Below are 17919 nucleotides of genomic sequence, written 5' to 3' on the forward strand. Positions count from 1 at the left end.
TTTCTCTTATTGTTTATTTCAGGTCTTTGTTTTGTTACTGATATAGACTTCCACTTCCTCTCTCGCTTTCTTCACAGTGTGGAGACAGTCCTTATCTACATTCAAGACACTCACACACACCACCATGATTGAGTTTCTACACACAACTTTTGGATCTTGAGGGAGGGGAGGAAGAAAGAGAGAGCTGGTTATCGATTTTTTTACATGACACCACTCATTGTCCAAAGTGATTGGGCGTCCACTCGTCCTGCCATGGCTGACCAGCTCTCATCTCCGCTGCTTTCTCCACCATCTCTCGAGCCTTCAGCATTATCTCTGGTTTTACTCAAGATGTTTGAGGCACAAAAAGGGTGCTGGCTCACATACAAGCTCAGGCACTCCTCTGCCCTTCCTGAGACCTGATCATAATCCCGATCAGTTGTATGTGACTATGAGTTAGATGTGCAAACAGGAATTGGCCAAGTTTAATTAAAGAGGATGAGCTGTGCATATCTGTGCAAATATGTGGCTTTTTTAAAATCCTGCACTCATCTGAGAGTGAGGAAGTAGGCCTGTGCTTAAAGGAGTGAATTTACAGGCCGTGTTTGGGACTGGATGGTAGTATAAGGTGTGTGTATAAGTGTGAATGTACAGTAGGTGTGTCCATTCTCCTGTTTCTGTACATTTTCAGACAGCAGCAGTGTGTGGAGAAAAAACAGTGCAGGATCCCAGTAGAACTGTCGATATTGAACGATTCTATACCTCATGATTCACGATCAAGGTTTAATGCCAACGCAGGAAGGAGCTGCCCTTTACTAGATGTAGTTATGTTTTATATTTAGACAGTGGCATATGGTGAAAGTGTGGAGATCAAGGAGAAGGATGGACATGTAGTAAGTCTGACTTTAATGCTTTAAGTCTGACTTTTTGTCCTGTTCCAAACCTGCAATTAACTTTGACTGTTTAATTTGGACGTTTACCTAACATTTACCTCGCTAAGTGTTTAGTTGCCTAATCCTAGCCGTAGTTTATTTACCATAAACAATCTTTCCCTAACCTCACTTTTACCATATTTGCCATGTGGAGATTTTACAGAAAACAAGAACTCTGTGTGATCCTGGGTTCACAGAATCGTCTAGTCCCTTCGTTCATTTCAATGATACACAGCAAAAAAACTGAACCTAGCTGAACTTTTATTTTGTAACGTGAATGGATTCATTCTACCATTTACCTCGCAATGAAGGATAAAGTGATTGTTGCATGTATTATATTCTTTTTTAGCATTTGATAACCCTTCAAACTATTGGATTTAATACTCAAATTACTCAAATCCTGGAGTGCATTTAATTATGTCACTGCTACTTGAAACAACAAGGCACCCGCAACAACACAGACCCTTGCATTTGAGGATTATGATTTGGGTGTAGAAAAAAATTTAATCTAAGATTGAATTAAAATGAATATGAAGGGTAAAGTTGCCAGTATACTTCATCAAAGCTGGTTGAATGATAGCTTTGGAAGTACCCTATCCGTGAACACCTTTCCACTGTTGGACACTGTTGGACTGTTGTCTGACACTGACACCCACCTCATGCCATGTTGTGTGGGAGAAAATCAACCGGGTTTGAACTTCTCTCTCTAGAACTCCAAAATTGCCCTGTCACACATGTAGCATGCAACAGAAGATTGTCCCAGTCAGACACATTCTCATCTACTGGAAATACTCCATTTGGTTTAGGCAAGGGCTGGTGCCTGGGTGGCGCATGCAGGAGAAATGATAGAAATTAGGGACGTCATGACAACCGATACTTTGGTAACAAGGCGATGCCTATATTCTGAAAATGTGACGGTACTGTTTCTTTACAGTATCATAGGAACCATTCCACTGTGACTGACGAGGGCAATATAATAACCCCACAAGCATCCTTGTCTGACATCAAATTCAAAGAGAAGAAGGCAGGAAGTTAGTAGAAGTTATATGGCACTTTTAGTGTGTATAACCAGGTGCAAGACTATGATTGCCATCCAAGAGGGACATGTGCACCATTATCCCCATGTTAAAGCAACCTCCTGTTACTGCCTTCTCTATGGCAAGTGTGGCTGTTCAGAACAGGTTAAACAACTTTTGCACTCTGACTTCATACTAACGGCTTCTTTTCGAACATAACCTTAAGGTTGCACAAACATTTAATAAGTCATTTAAGACTGGTAGTGTAATCCAAGTCTCCCTGTTGACATGAATAAATCAACTGACAGAATATCTGCCTCTCTTCTTTAACTACAAATACAGTGGTATGCCTGATGCCCATATAATAATAATCTGCTCTCTCTTAACCAGTGTATGATCTAATCCAATTTTTCTAACCCAGTTATGATCTTTGCATGTTATGACCCAAACCTGAGGCACCGTATTGGAAAGCAGATTTGTCTGTGCATGAATACACACACACTGTGGTTTACTCTCTTTAAGGATAAAAGTACATGGTGCCAAAAGTCTCAGTGGGAGGTGGGTGTTGGCTGTGTCTGGCCCTGGCATCACCTTAAGATGGGGAGGAGGAGAGGACAACATGGCCAACAGCTGCTTGTCTGTCTGTTCTGTCTACCAGCTACAACGCCTGCAAACCCTCCTGCCAAGTGCATAGAATCACAATTTGAATTCCACTGTCTGTATTTCACAGTCCAGTAATCTACCCTATTGTATATTTCTATTCCTCCTTTGCACTTAGTCCAATTTCCCTTTTGACCGAATACTTGTGGGTGGCCAGCTTTGATATTTGGCTCACTTTAGGATTACACTGCATCTTTAGATAATGTTTGGTCTTTTTGTGTTTCTGGTTTAACATAAATAAAATATATCCAAAGGGGAAAACTGCAGCTATGAATATAAAGTCAATGTTTACTACAAAGGTATGGCTCATTTTCCCTTGATGGTTGCTGTTTCCATTACTCAAGCTGAAAACATATCCGTTCATGCAGAATTATTTCCCTGCTTTATTCTCTGTATGGACTGAATTATTAGATGCACACATTTTCCCAGGAGTATCAGTGCTTTAAAGGCAGCATTAGATACAGATTTAGAAGAAGAATGTAAATGTGCATACATGCACATATACCCACCTATCCACCCACCCACACACACACACACACACACACACTCAAATTCCCCTGCAATATTTTGTCCTTATTCTGCAGTGCTATTATTTCACATTTCATGTCTTCTTGTTTTAAAGCAGTGTTGAAAACAACTTGCTGTATTTGTCTTCCCAAACCACTGCTTCCTTGTATCTTTTTTCATCTTTATAAATGGGATACAGCTCCTGCTCATTTGTCCAACATCTTTTGCCAAAGATCTCTGAAACAGAGTGGACAGGGTCCCATAGGACTGTCTACAAGAGAGGGGGAGCTCAGCCCCAAGCAGCTGTGTTCTGCCTGCCATAACTTTGGGAAAGCTCAGAACTGGTAATGGCCATGTTGTGTTGTGTATAGGATGGACACTGAAGTGTGATAGATGACTGGATCCTGTATTAATTATAGAAAGTGAAATACTGCTTTTAATTTATTGCTGTGGTTGATTTCTCACAACTGTATATTGAAATGTAAAACCCTGCAAAGGCGAATGACGAGAGAAAATACCACATCCAGAATCTGATAATACTGATTTCTCTAAGCATATTTTCAAGTCCAAATGGAAGTGACAGGTTACAACTAAAATGCCTTATCTTTAGCATATGGTGCGTGAGGTGATGATGATGAAGAGGTTCAGGTTACTCCAGCATTCTGCAGATAGCATTTATACAATATGTGAGTTAGTAATATCTACGTGATAATAAACAAGGTATGTGAGGGTGAGTCAGTATTTGCACATTTACAGCTTAATAATTCTAAATTTGCATGTATGTATAATGGTTGACACAGATTGAAATGGCTAGAGCACCTGAACCACACTGCCTCTTACTTGCCAGAAAAAAACCCTTCCAAGGTTTCTGAGGAAACACTCTTCATTGTTACTGAACCGAGCGAGGAGGTTTTTGTGAAAACATACTGTCAAAACTATTTGAGTCTTTTGCAAACAGAAGCACAACAAATGAGAATTTTACGCCAGATTTATGCCAGATTCATACCGTTGAAGCAAATATTTTTTAGTCATTCGGCAGAGGTCTGATTTTTCTATTTCTGAATATTGCGTCACTGTTTCAAATACTAATAATGTATAAATAAAAAATAAATAAGTTTGAGTTTCTCGATGTCAATTAGTTTTAGGGAATTTCAGTGTAGGCCTATTGCTCTTAAATGAAAAGCAACACTACCTGGGAGTACCTAATAATAGTGCTTACAATGACTCAATTATAAGGACATTACATTTGGCTTTATTCGTCCCTACAAAAGCCTAATTAGCAAAAACTCCATCTTAAACCATCTTAAGCCAGAGAAAGAAGAAAGAGACTGTCTTTACTCTACATAGCTACTTGATTTGGTTTTATTTTGTCATAAAACAGCCCACACATAACACCCATGTCCAAATATTCAAAAAAAAGTTATGAATTCAATACAACATGAAACATATGAGTAAGAAGCACAAAAGAGACGATAAGAAACAAACCAGTTGACTCTGTAGATGCTGAACCAAGCTGGTACTTGTAAAAATCATTGTGCTAACATAAAGGTGACAGTTCGGAGCATTCTCCAGCTTTCTCCATCTTAGCCTTTCCTCCTTTTTTGTTCAGAGGAACAACTTTCACCTGCTTAAATGTCGTTAGTCCCTGTAGCTTTTTTGACATTAACGCTGCAATATGCAAATTCTGGAAGTCAAGCTGGAAAGCAAACCACCCCTCCCCGCTCTGTTACGCTCCGCCAGCCCTCATCTACATCCTCATCATGCTGGCTGTGACAGGTGATGCGAGTAAGAAAGAAAAAAGAAAAAAAGTCACTCACTGCAGCTTTAAGACTGCTCAGAGATTTCTGAATATCGCTTTCATTAATGAATAGAAGTTCATATTTACCATCTTGCCCCTGACTGGAACGCAGCAACACGCCGTATGCGTCATCGTCCTTTGGTTGTGGGAATTGTAGTCTTTTCAATCGTAAGCCTCTGGTATTATTTGTCACGGGGAACTACAAGTTCCAGATTTATCATTGCGGAAGTAGTGCAACAAAACACTGCTTGGTTGCAGCAGCACCGTGGTGAAGATGTCTCATGTTGTGAAGAAAAGAAAATTAGACAAAACCCGCCAGGACAGACTTTACTTTGACAGCTATTCCGATGTGACTATCCACGAGGAAATGATAGCGGACCAAGTCCGAACCAACACGTACCGGACGGCAATCCTGAGAAACACTGAGTCCATTCGGGGGAAGGTCGTACTGGACGTCGGTGCAGGAACCGGCGTTTTGAGCGTCTTCTGTGCACAGGCCGGAGCCAAGAAGGTGTACGCTGTGGAGGCCTGCTCCATCGCCGAGCAGGCTGTGAGGATAGTCCGACAGAACAACCTCCAGGACCGAATAGAAGTGATCCGGGGCACGGTGGAGTCCGTGGACCTACCAGAGCAGGTGGAGGTGATAGTGAGCGAATGGATGGGTTACGCTCTCCTGCATGAGTCCATGCTCAACTCGGTCCTGTATGCACGCGACAAGTGGCTGAAGCCGGGCGGCCTCATCCTGCCGAGCAAAGCCGAGCTCTACATCGCACCGGTCAGCGACCCAGTGGTGGAGGACCGCCTACACTTCTGGTACACCGTCAAAGACCAGTACGGCGTAGACATGTCGTGCATGTCCGACTTCGCCCGGAGTTGTATCATGAACTCCGACATCACCGTGAACTCGGTGTCGGTCGAGGACGTGCTCTCGCACCCTGCCCGCTTCGCTGAGCTCGACCTGTATTCGGTGACCACGGAGGAGCTGCGTTCGGTGAAAGGTCAGTTCAGGTGCGAGTCGTTCGGCTCGGCGGCGGTGAATGCTTTATGTGTTTACTTCACGGTGACTTTCAACTGCCCGGACAAGCCGCATGTGCTCGTGCTCTCGACGTCCCCGTTCAAACCGGAGACGCACTGGAAGCAGGCGGTGCTGTACATGGACGCTCCGGTGGATGTGGTGCAGGACACCGTGGTTACCGGAGAGGTCAGCATGTATCCCTCGGAGGAAAGCGCCAGACATATATGTATCCATGTGGACTACACCATAGGAGAGCAGAAAAGACAATCCAAGACTTTCACCATTCCCGACTGGAGCTGCGAGGCTCAGCCGTAACATGTCACTCACATTCAAACATGAACGGTTTCGACTCCTCTCTCCAAAGTCACATTTAGTGCGTGTGAGAAGACACACAAACACACAATGGCTTCTACAAACGTTACGAATGTGAATTGCAGTACATGTTCTCAGTTTGGAGATGACAATGTTGTGACAACCACACCTAGAGATGTTCCAATACCATTTTTCCCTCTCCATACCTGAACTCAGCTGTATCAGTTGATACCAATCCATAGCTTTAAAAACAGCCGTGTACTACGTATGAGTAGGCGATGTGGCTCAGGTTAAACCTTTTGTAAAACATGAACAGATGAATGGCATGGAATCTTTCTTTTATTATCAAATCTGACTGTCAGTCACGCAAAAAAAAAAAATACATCTAGGAATAAATAACTCTTCCTACACTAGTTGTCCTACCACTGTCGCCACCCCTCTGAATTAAAGCCTTGTATACTGAAAACACTGCCCCCTCTCCAGTGTAACACGTTGCCAAATTGGTGAGATTTTGCTAAGAGCCAACGTTACACTATTTATCAGAAATGAATTATTTTTTGCTGCTCTAGAGCAGTATTTGCCAGTGGTGCCACAGCGCAACTTCCTGTGTAAGCTACTGAAGAATAATTGATTTCCGGGAAAACGTTTTATCCAGGTGTGAAAATATAAAGTTTATAAATAAATTATTTGGATCACTTGGATCAGTGCATAGACTTGCGCACTCAACAATACCTGATCCAGTATTTGAGGCAGTATTTGAGGTACTAGTATTGGTAATGGAACAACTCTATTGACACCTAAACTGAGAAGATGTGTACATCTGTAACACTTTTTCTATGCATATTTATTAACCTCATTTAACAAGGTGAAAAAGTGCTTTGAAAGTCACTACTAATGTGTTTGCAGTGCTTACATAAGTGTTTTTACGTGAGAACGCTGCAGTCATGTTGAGTCTGAACATTTTTGTATTCATATCACAGTGGAAATGGCATTTGAAACCGTATTTAAGCTTCACAAGAGACTAAAAGTTTCCTGAAAGTCAGATGAGTGGAATAGTTTTAGGTGGGCGTGGAGCTTCTTGAGGCAGGTTTTATTGGAGGTTTTACAAAGCTGATGAATAAATTCAACGCCACGCTGCAGACATCTGATATTCTAATAAATTCAATCATGCATATTGTGTGGAATCTGATCAAAATGCTGCATTCAGATGAGGATTAGACCAATATATTGACTTGGACTTGCTGTAGTGAGGCAAGAGGCTGCATCATACAGGAGGTGCTTGACTTTGGCTGCTATTCAGTTTCTTTTTAATGAAGGACCAAATTGGCTCACTGTCATCTGTTGACAGAAACTACTGACTTAATTAAAACTTAGTCTACATTTGTTCTTCAACATTCTGCAAGATAACAAGGGTTATATTGTTTGTACAACACTGTTTCCTCTCTGGCATCATCGGCACTGCCTTGCTATATCCAAGGGAGCAGTAACAATAAAGCATATGTCTTTTTTTTTTAAATAAAAGTTATTAGTTTGATGGCCCCATTTAATAATTTATCACTGAGAATTTATTGGCCAAAGTGGTATCTGGTCACCGATGAGTCACTGATTCACAACCCAGAGTCAATGCACAGTGAGTGGGTTTGCTGCAGCTTATGTTACAGAGACAGAGTTTAGTGAAGTAACACCTCTGTGTGTAAAAGAGAAAATGTTTGTTTGCCAACTGTGTTCATTACTAAACAGATGGGAACTAGACTGTAATAAATTGTTTGAATTTTTCATGTGTCTTGAGTCTTGACTAAAAACTGGATAGTAACCAATATGCAATGGAAGAATCCTCTGTGTCTCAACATTCATGCAGCAATTCTTCAACCTGCTGCATGAATCTGCAGCTCTCTTTTTTACTAACTCTATCTGAAGGATTGATGATAAAACTTCAGAATAAGATATAAAATACAAGTATTTATATATGTTAGTATTAGTGCTGATGCTGATGAAACAAATGCAGATATTAGGGTTTTTGTTAGTTTTTTTGCCGTAACAACTTTATTGCAAAATAAAGCCAAATAAAATACCAATTATTTATAAACAGTAACAAAGATTTCTTATCATGACTTTATTACTTAAAGAGATAAGTATAATGTTAGAAAATATGTATGTAAAAAAAATAAAAATTCTTGCATAACATACTACTGGTATTTGCTGTCGGCCTACTTTTTTCACATTAGATTAAATACTAATAATTAATACACTCCTAAACTTACTCCCAGGTCAAACCAGATACAATGTGGTTATTATCTTCATGTAGCATTAAGTAGATGCTGTCGACTGTGCTGACCAGAGCACTGACTTCAGGCCATGAGCTGTGGGTCAGTATTATAGCGCAAAGCACCTTTTTGCACTATAATTATACAGCACTGAATAAATGCTCATAGATGCTTCAAAGTGTTATCTGACAGCTCGCCTCATCGTCACTTGAAACATGGTCTTCATTTGTTCCAGTGTCATCGGTACAGATGTGAACCCAATCTCTGATGAACACATTTGAATTAATCACAAGCTATAAATCAGAGGCATTGTCAGTCAGGTTGATAAAGAGAGAATAGTGGCTGATTTTGACCTGCATTTGTGTAACTTGTAGTTTCCATTTCCATTCCATGGCTGTTGTGTGGCTGTCAGCCTGCCTCACTTTACTGATTAGACACATTTGAAGACATTTTGGATGAGATACCATCACAGAATTTGTCCATTCTCAACCTCCCAGTTCATCATTTTGTATTTTAAGAGCTTGTGTTAATACACCATTAAAGGAATTTCTTCAGAGACAAATGTGGCTAACTTGAAATGTAACTATAGGAGCATTCTGAGCCTACAAATAGGAGAAAAATAAATATACACATCCACAGACTGTATGAATCATCAGAAAACTGATAGAATACACACACTGCTGCCTTTTCACTATGAAATAAAACAAACTGATAAACTTTCCGATCATAATAAATAGAGGAAATAAAAACGTTAAATCAATGCCCTTTAGAACAATCAGAAGTCTAAATCTGGCTTTGGTTTGTCTGGCCCTAGTTTTTCTATTAATGTAGAAGATTTGACACTTAAACTTCATTTAGGGAGTACCACCTGAGTATGATGGTGAGTTTATGTGAGATCGCAGCTCTGTACTGAAACATGAGGCAACCAAACACATGACTCTGTCTCACCACTGATGATGATGTGATGAAAAACTTGATCAACTTTTTTTACAAGTTCACTTTCCACAGAATGTTCAGTCACCTGATGCCCTGTCACTCATACAGTTACATTAACACCACAGTGTGCCAAAATATGGTGTAAGTGCAGAGTACACAGTGCAGCAATTAAATTGATGATGCATGTGATCCAGTTGCAGAAAGAAGGAGCACATACACAGTGGGGACTTGTCTTTGTTAAGTCTCTCCTATCACAGCATGCTGTGGACAGTGTATGGAGCCAGCAAAATGGAAGTTTAGTTATTCACTGCTCCTTATATACTGTTCATCTTTTTTGCTGGTCGACATACCTGAATTATCATTTATATCTCCTGGCTCCATGAAAACAATGAGTTAGGATGGGCAGTAGTTTCGGGAATGTCAAATTCCAAATGGTAGGGCTATGTAAGATCACAGTCTGTGGCTACGTCCACACTGCTACGTTTTCATTTTAAATCGGCATTTGCAAACATCAGAAACGATCTCCGTCCATTCTATCACAGGAAGCAGACAGGAAGTCTTCTGTGCAGTTGATTAGTTGCAAAATATTCTACAAATGAGGAACAGCAAAGACAGCTGCAGTGTTAAAATGCAGAATTTAACTGCACAACAGCTTCTAGCAAAGACAACAAGACAAGGTCAGTGATGCTTGTAATTCCTTATCCATGTTGCTCTCACCACTGGTAGTCGAGGCAGATGAGACCCAAACAGGGAGCAGAATGGGGGGGGGGGGTTGCAACGCAACCCCAGATTTTTAAAACTAAAAGGGGGCCAGCAGCATTTCCAAAAGTCTCCAGAAGAAACTCCAGAGTAGCTTGGATGGGAGGTGAAAACATGGCAAAATAGATGTGTTTTAAAACGAAAACGTAGTAGTGTGGACGTAGCCTAAGTACGGATAATTGAACATGGGACCATCCCACTTTTGGAACATCCAACTGTTGACTCCTGGGTCTGTAATTGTTGTTTCATGTGTGTCCTTGCTAAACATGACTTTTAATGTCATTGCAGTTGTAGAAATTAAACACGAATGATGTGAATGATCAGATAAATGATGTTTGAAATCAGGTACTTTAAATTTAAATGCTGCGAGACATTGGCTGCAGTCACATATCTACAGTATGTAAACCATGTTGATTTGAAAATCCCTGGTTGTGACCACGTCAGACCAAGGTCAGATTATTGTTGTCAAATGTCAGACATCATCGCCTTGTTGTGAAAGGGATATATGAGGTGGTACCTTCCAGTGTCAGAGAAACACTGTTATAAATCCACACACTTCACTCAAATTAAATTCTGCTCTTGCAGCAGCCCTAATGTGCAGCCACAGTGGCTGAATCTATTCTCAGCTTCTACAGGTGCCTGAAAAGAAAGTCCTGCAGGCAGAACAAAGGAGAGTGTCCAGAGAATGGAAATGTCAAATGCAGTGCAGGGAGCCAGTGTTAAGCCCAGAATCACACTCATGCATGCACAGCCACACTCGGCTGCTAAATGCTAAACTAATTGTGATCCATTCCTGCCTGAAATGATTTGGAAACCATTAGAAACAAGTGTTGAAACTTGAAATGGAATTATTTGTCTTGTATCGCACAGCAATTTAGGGGCCAATCAATAGACAATGTGCTTAATCTAACTGATTTCAAGACTCATTGTTCAGTGGAGGACGGCTGAACGAGGTGGAGAGACAGCACAGTCCAGGACTCGGTGAACTGGCAGTTGTCTTTAGCCTGTGTTTCATCTTTTTACAATGAAAGTGTCAGTTAGTGAGCAAGAATAAAATAATGTAATCAAATAGTGAAAATAATGAAAATATCCTTTTGATGATATGAAAATGTTTCCAGTTGAGTACCTTGTGAAACAGACGGTCAGATTGACTGGCCAGACAGTCTGTAACGAGAATTCAGATTTCTACCTGATGCTGCAAGAGCATGGGTCCTATTCGATTAGATTTCTACATGTGTACACAGGTACACAGGTATGGAAGAACCAGCCCAAAGAGAGATTTATGTGTTTTAAGTCAACCATGGGGAACATCTGCGCACACACAGTCACTCAGCAGCAACACACCGAGTAATACAATGCAAAGCGCAGTGGTACACAGTATCCAGCATCTTTCCACACTGTGTAGGTGCATTCATTAAGAGCAGTTCAGAAATGTTGGAATAATGAAAAAAATACCACATTTTGTGGATTTTGACTATAGGTACCAGGGTTTCAATAGACTGCTGTGATCACAAGTTAAAGAAAGACAGACCCCGCAGATTTTGATATATATAATTTATTGGGTTCTTTACCTTATCACCAAAGTGGAAATATGTAAACCAGTTCACACATTGTAAAATGCAGGTTTCACTGTATAAAACATTCAGCACCTCACTGTCACCTGAGTAAAATCAAACAGTACCCTCTGTGACGCAAATCATGAATTATGCATTTTAAACGTAAAATAAGAAAAGTGGGAATCTCCATAATGTAATTTGGTTTGATTGGAGATAATTGTAAACATTGATGGAAGCCCATTTAAATTCCCACCGTCCCTGCAGTTTGTTCCTGTTGATGCTTTTACTCTCTGTAGGGCCGTACAGTGTGAATGCTAAACTTCAGTTGTCACATAAAAACTGGAAAATCTTTGAATGTGTTTCTGCAGAACTCATTTTCGATCGCTGCTGAAACCTGACTGGACTCTGGTGGGACACAGTATCTAATCATGGCCGCTCATTCATCCCTGTATGCTAATGACACCATGAATAAACCAATAGGATTCAATTCCCACAGTTGGTTACAGTAACCGATATTTCTGTCAGCATTTCCTGTGATGACAAATTAGGAACATGGTATTGACAAAAGCTAATTTGTGGACCAACCCCCCCAGAGATGTGGACTTCATTTCTCTGGGGCCCAGCAGGCCGGACCATTTGTCATCATTATCATTACCTGACCTGACCCAAGCGCCTACTGCTAAAGCCCAAAATAACTCTGTCTAACTATATGTCCCTGTATTTTTTCTCAACAGTAATAAAACAGTACACTTATTTAAATGAGAAACAGTGTTTACTCTAGCCCTGAGCTGCAAATCTCAGCTGAGAAAGCCACTGCCTATCACAAATGCATCCAGCTGAAAGCATTGAGGTGTGACTTCATGGACGGACACACACTGTATGACAAGGACAGATCTGGATGGCGCCTGTTAAGAAAGTAAATCCCAAATCACTCGCAGGACCACGTAAATCTGACCGGGATGGCCCTGATTCACAATCAGCCCGAGGCAGACAGCTCTCAGCTTGTGACCACAGTACAAATCCACCAAACTGTGTGGCCACATCCTCCCTCCTCCTCCTCTTCCTCCTCTGCCCCCCCCACTAATCCTTTTTCAATCATGCACTTGTTGGATTATGCGTCTATGTAATTCTTCTCAGGTATTGTTTTATAACTTAATATGATATTTCAATTTGGGTGAGTTGGGTTATGGGTTTAGGACACCGTGCAGGATTGGATAAACAGCGGAGGTCTGCAGGCAGCAGATTGGAGCAGAGGTTAGTGCCAGGCTGAAAGAAGCGTGATAAACCTTTGACACAAAGTCCAAATGGAGCAGATGCATAAAGGTGGTGAGACTGACCTGATTCAGTCCTTCTGAGGCATCCCATATTGCAATGTGAACTCTGTATTTGTCCTGAAGTTCGGAAGCTTTGTGTAGTCAGACACTTTATGAAAGAAGTAAAGATACCGACTCTGAAGACGCCATCTTGATTCACCTTGTCCATAGCACGAGATCAAAAGCCAACAAAGTCAAAGCTGCACAGAAGTGATTCCAAAGAAAACACATCCCTTTCATTTTTCTCTTTGCAGCTTTCACCTTATCCAAAAAACTGAACTCACAACAGCTCCAAAAGACAGGAGGAAATAAATCAGAGATGTGATTTATTTTTGTATTTTTGTGTAATATTTTTGTGACTTAAATATTATTGATTTTGCCAATTTTGGAGTACTTGTAATTACTTTATACTTCTATTCCACTTCAACATATCACAATATTTACTCCTCAACATCTATTTTACATCTTAACTTACTTCAGAGATTAAGATATGACATTCAAAACTTCAGACCAGTTCATTAAATACAATGCATTTTTGCAGATACCCAACAGTTCTATCATGATATTGATATACAGTATATAACAATGTAATATATCTTTCAGCTTAGGTTATATTGAGAAGCCATTTATAGATAAAATAACCACATTGGACAAATTTTGATCTTCGTTTGTGTGCGGTCCTGCACACAGCTATATTTTACAAGTCTATCAAACACAATCAAGCACTTTATTAGGAACACCTGTTCACCTATTTATTCATGCAGTTATCCAGTGTATAAAGTCCTGCAGATCCAGGTCAGGAGCTTCAGTTAATGTTCACATCAAACATCAGATTGAGGAAAAAGGTGATCTCCACGACTTTGACCGTGGCATGATTGTTGGTGTCAGAAAGGTTGGTCTGAGTATTTCTGAAAGTGCTGAGCTCACACCACACACACACACACACACACACACACACACACACACCAGTCTCTAGAGTTTTTACTCAGAATGGAGCCAAAAACAAAAAAACATCTAATGAGCAGCAGCTCTGTGGAGGAAACACCTTGTTAATCAGAGAGGTCAGAGGAGAATGGCCAGACTAGTTGGAGCTGACAGAAAGGCTACGATAACTCAAATAACTACTCTTTACAACTGTGGTAAGCAGAAAAGCTTCTCAGAACATTGAGGTACAACAGCAGAGAACCACATCAGGTTCCACTCCTGTCAGCCAAAAACAGAAACCTGAGGCTGCAGTGGGCACAGACTCACCAACACTGAACAGTTGAAGAATGAAAAAAGTAGCCTGGTCTGATGAATCTAAAGTTAGTAGCGTCAGAATTTGGCATCAACAGCATGAATCCATAGATCCCAACCTGCCTTGTGTCAACAGTCCAGGCTGGTGGTGGTGGTGTGCACATTTTGGGCCCTTGATACCGATCAATCATGGTTTGAATGTCACAGTCTATCTGAGCATTGTTACTGATCGTGTGAATCCTTTTATGGCCACAGTTTACCATCTTCTAATGGCCACTTCCAGTAGGATAATGCTCCATGTCACAAAGCAAAAGTCGTCTCAGACTGGTTTCATGAACAGTGAACTTTGGTGACCTCCCCAGTCACTGGATCTGAATCCAGTAGAACACCTTTGGGATGTGGTAGAACAGGAGATTGGCAGCATGAATGTGCACCTGATAAATCTGCAGAAATGATGTGATGCAATCATGTCAACGTGGAGCAGAATCTCAAAAGGAAGTTTCCAACATCCATCTTACAAAGAACTGAGGCTGTCTTCGAACAAAGGAACTACCCAGTGTTAGTATGGTGTTCCCGATAAAGTGCTCAACTGAGTGCACAATAGTTCTTTATGCATAACCTGCCCTCCCCTCTTCCTCCCTCCACTCCTTCGACTAACAAACACACTCCTCCGCATGAATGCAACATTACCCTGCATTGAACAGGCGTAAAAATCCAATACCTCTGTCCTGGCGTCTGCAGACAGGGATGTGCAAAAAGAGCTTGACCCATCAATTTTCTTAGAACCATCCTGAGATATGACATGAAGGGAAAAAAAACAAACTTAACAACACACAAGGGTGGAGGTGAGATATCGGGAAGATGGGCCCACGTGATTATTGGTCTCTCAAGGAAAGAGCCATGTATTGAACCCACTGATGGATTTGACGGCACATGGTCTTGTTGTGTGTGTGTGTGTGTGTGTGTGTGTGTGTGTGTGTGTTTGTCTTTGTGTGTGTATCATTCAAACCCATCCTCTTTTCATTCCTCTTGCTAAACTCCTATTTGACACAGTCCTACCTAAACATGTTAATACACAAGCCATCTATTGGTGTTGAAGTACTTTAGCCTTTTGTCAGTGCCTGTTTTCATTTACAGACTCACTGTGCAAACCCAGTCTGCCTGAGCTTAGTGGTTTTTTAGACCATGAAGAAAAGACACAAAAGAGCTTAGCAGTGTGCAGATGAGCTCCAGAAACGTATTATAAGTAAACATATTGTACGGTGTCATTGAAGTGAGTCAATAAGTGGGAATTAAATGTGCTCTTTGATAGCTTCCCACTGTTCACTCCTCTTTCTTGCCGCTGAGTGAATTAAAAGAAGAGGTTCATGTCAAGCAAGTTGCCCTTGGCCTCACAGAGGAGAGAGAGGGAGACAGGCAGCTGTGTGAGGAGCTGGCTCCGCAGCTGAGATCCTTAACCTCCCCACTGGGTCACTAATAAACTTAAAGATGAGTTAAATGAACTGTCTCATAAAGCAAAATGGCCATGATACTGTGCTTTACATCTGCAGGGCTCGACAGATTTTAGTGATTGATACCAATGACTCAACTAGACTTGGCTTGTTTTTGAGATTTCTGGCTTTGATAACCCACTTAGTGACTCATGTGCTCTGCTCATCCCCTCAGCTTTAACTCCTCAGAAATAGGGACAAGTGAGCAACTAGCAACATATTTTTTTTATTTTACAAAGCAAATTACAAGCAATATTGGCCATGTAGCCTCTTCACTACATGTTTCTGTTTGATTTCTCCACTGATTTGCTTGCTCCACCCTCAATTGTGCACTAATACACCGTGTACTATACATCGCCATTATTCCACTTCAAATAGACGTGAATAAATATCATAAATTACTTTATGTAACTTTAAAATATCTATGTGTAAAAGTTTTAAACATCCATATATTTTTGCCGGATCAGTTATACTCTTGAATGGCAGCAGTTGCTTATGATTAAGACCACATTTACCAGAACCCTCGGTGCTCCTGGTTTTACATCATTTAGTTATAATGAAAAACCATCGGCCTTTTCCACTGTTTTGTGCAACAAATCAATCTCTCTTTCTGCCATAAAGCAACATAACAGAATTCCCACAAATACCTACTATTATTGATGCTGCTGCTGATCAGACGTGCATGTGATCTGAATGATATTTAGACAATTTAATGTATAAAACCAAAAAAAAAACCTGCTAAACCCTGTGATTACAAATGAATTATCTGCTCGTGTCTACACTCAGCTGCTGCTAACAGGCTTCAGCTAAGAAATAAACTTCAGGTGAAAGTCAGTTGTCAGAGCCTCACCGCCTCAGTGTGTCTGAGAGCAGTGAGTCTGTTCACTCTCTGCGTCTCTGAGGCTCCTTTTTTCAGGAGCCACCTGGAGTTATTTTATTATTCCATCGCTTTATTTTGACCTGCTGTTTTAAAAAAAAACGTTACATTGGGTTTAGACGGATTTTCCTTGTCGTCTTCACTTGTGCGTCCTGCTCTAAGTGACGTTGTGTGGGTACCGGGAGCTCTCCTCCATTCCCCGGGAGCGGCGGAGACAAGCAGGTCGCTTTCTACGGCGAGTCTCCTGTTCCTGCGCCGTGTTAAGATGTCCCGTTTCAAAGCGGATTTATTTGGCTGCAACAGGCGACATGACCAGCTGTCCTCGGCAGTATGAAGCACTGAAGACCAAGGTGAGAGGCTCAGACAGCCGATTTCTTTTGATTTCATCAATCTCCAAGTGGATGGTGCGGCGCGTAAACTTTTGAAGCTTTGCTGCGACGCGCGCCGAGTGGGTAATCAAATTGTGCGTCGTGATTAGAGAAAGTAAGCCGAGTATTCTGAGAACAGATAGGCCTACCTGCATTTTTTTTCAGGTTATCTTTTTCTGCTCTCATTCGGTGCCCTACCTCACATTTTCCATGCGTGGAAATTGACTTATCAACTGAAGCGATAACCAAAAAGAAATCAGGTGCAACCCTAACTGCTGTTGTCTCAAGACGCTGAACAGGAAATAGCTGTTTCACACTTTCTTTAAGCAAACTGCCTCTGTTCAGTTTTGTGCATAACTCACCTGTATACAAGGGAAAATAAGGGACACATGGAACGCGCTCTGCGCGCACAGATCCAAGCCGGTTCTGTGCTCTGCATTTTCACATCCAGTGAGTCTGTTGAAATGAATCAGTCATGCTTATGTGCAGATAATAACACACATGATTCCTTGTCATTTGTAAATGACACGGAGCACCGCGTTCTTGCCATCCAGTTGGATTTTCTCTCACGCTGGATAAACATTCATCGTTTATCTTTATCATCTTTTAAAAAACAATCTCACTCTATCTGGTTAAAAGGCGTTTTCTCTCACGTCTTTCTTTTTCTTTCTTTCCGACAATATCCTTGAAGGTTAGAAGCATCAGCGCAGGTCAGCGTGATGTGTGCTGGGGTGATGAGGGCCTCTCTGGGCCTATAGATGCTGCATACAGACTGTAAACATCCACACATTCAGCTGTGTAGAAGCTTGTCAACCCGCTGCGAGGTTAACCTGTGCGCCAAGTGCCACGACCTGACTTCTTCACACCCTCCTCTCCCCCACCTCTCACTGTTTGTGGGAAT

At 41.3% G+C, this 17919-nt stretch overlaps 2 protein-coding genes across 3 annotated transcripts in view; both read left to right on the forward strand.

Moving 5' to 3' along the window:
- Window positions 1-5090: 5090 nt before the first annotated feature.
- Window positions 5091-7994, forward strand: prmt6 (protein arginine methyltransferase 6). The gene has a single exon (XM_022754157.1). The coding sequence runs from the start codon at window positions 5167-5169 to the stop codon at window positions 6220-6222; it is 1056 nt and encodes a 351-aa protein (XP_022609878.1). The 5' UTR covers window positions 5091-5166; the 3' UTR covers window positions 6223-7994.
- An 8877-nt stretch (window positions 7995-16871) lies between these two features.
- ntng1 (netrin G1) overlaps window positions 16872-17919 on the forward strand; it is a 103443-nt gene continuing 102395 nt past the window's right edge. The window contains exon 1 of one of the 2 annotated variants that reach the window (XM_022754125.1): window positions 16872-17000. In XM_022754125.1, coding sequence (XP_022609846.1) covers window positions 16959-17000 — 42 coding nt within the window. In that variant the 5' untranslated portion in view covers window positions 16872-16958. The remainder of the gene's footprint in view (window positions 17001-17919) is intronic. The other variant, XM_022754121.1, reaches the window with a different exon arrangement.

The sequence above is a fragment of the Seriola dumerili genome, unplaced genomic scaffold (assembly GCF_002260705.1).
Source record: "Seriola dumerili isolate Sdu_G_001 unplaced genomic scaffold, Sdu_1.0 BDQW01000216.1, whole genome shotgun sequence".
Lineage (NCBI taxonomy): Eukaryota > Metazoa > Chordata > Actinopteri > Carangiformes > Carangidae > Seriola > Seriola dumerili.

What these genes read in the sequence shown, in the direction of transcription:
- prmt6 (XM_022754157.1), top strand. Translation starts at nt 5,167, where the DNA reads ATGTCTCATGTTGTGAAGAAAAGAAAATTAGACAAAACCCGCCAGGAC.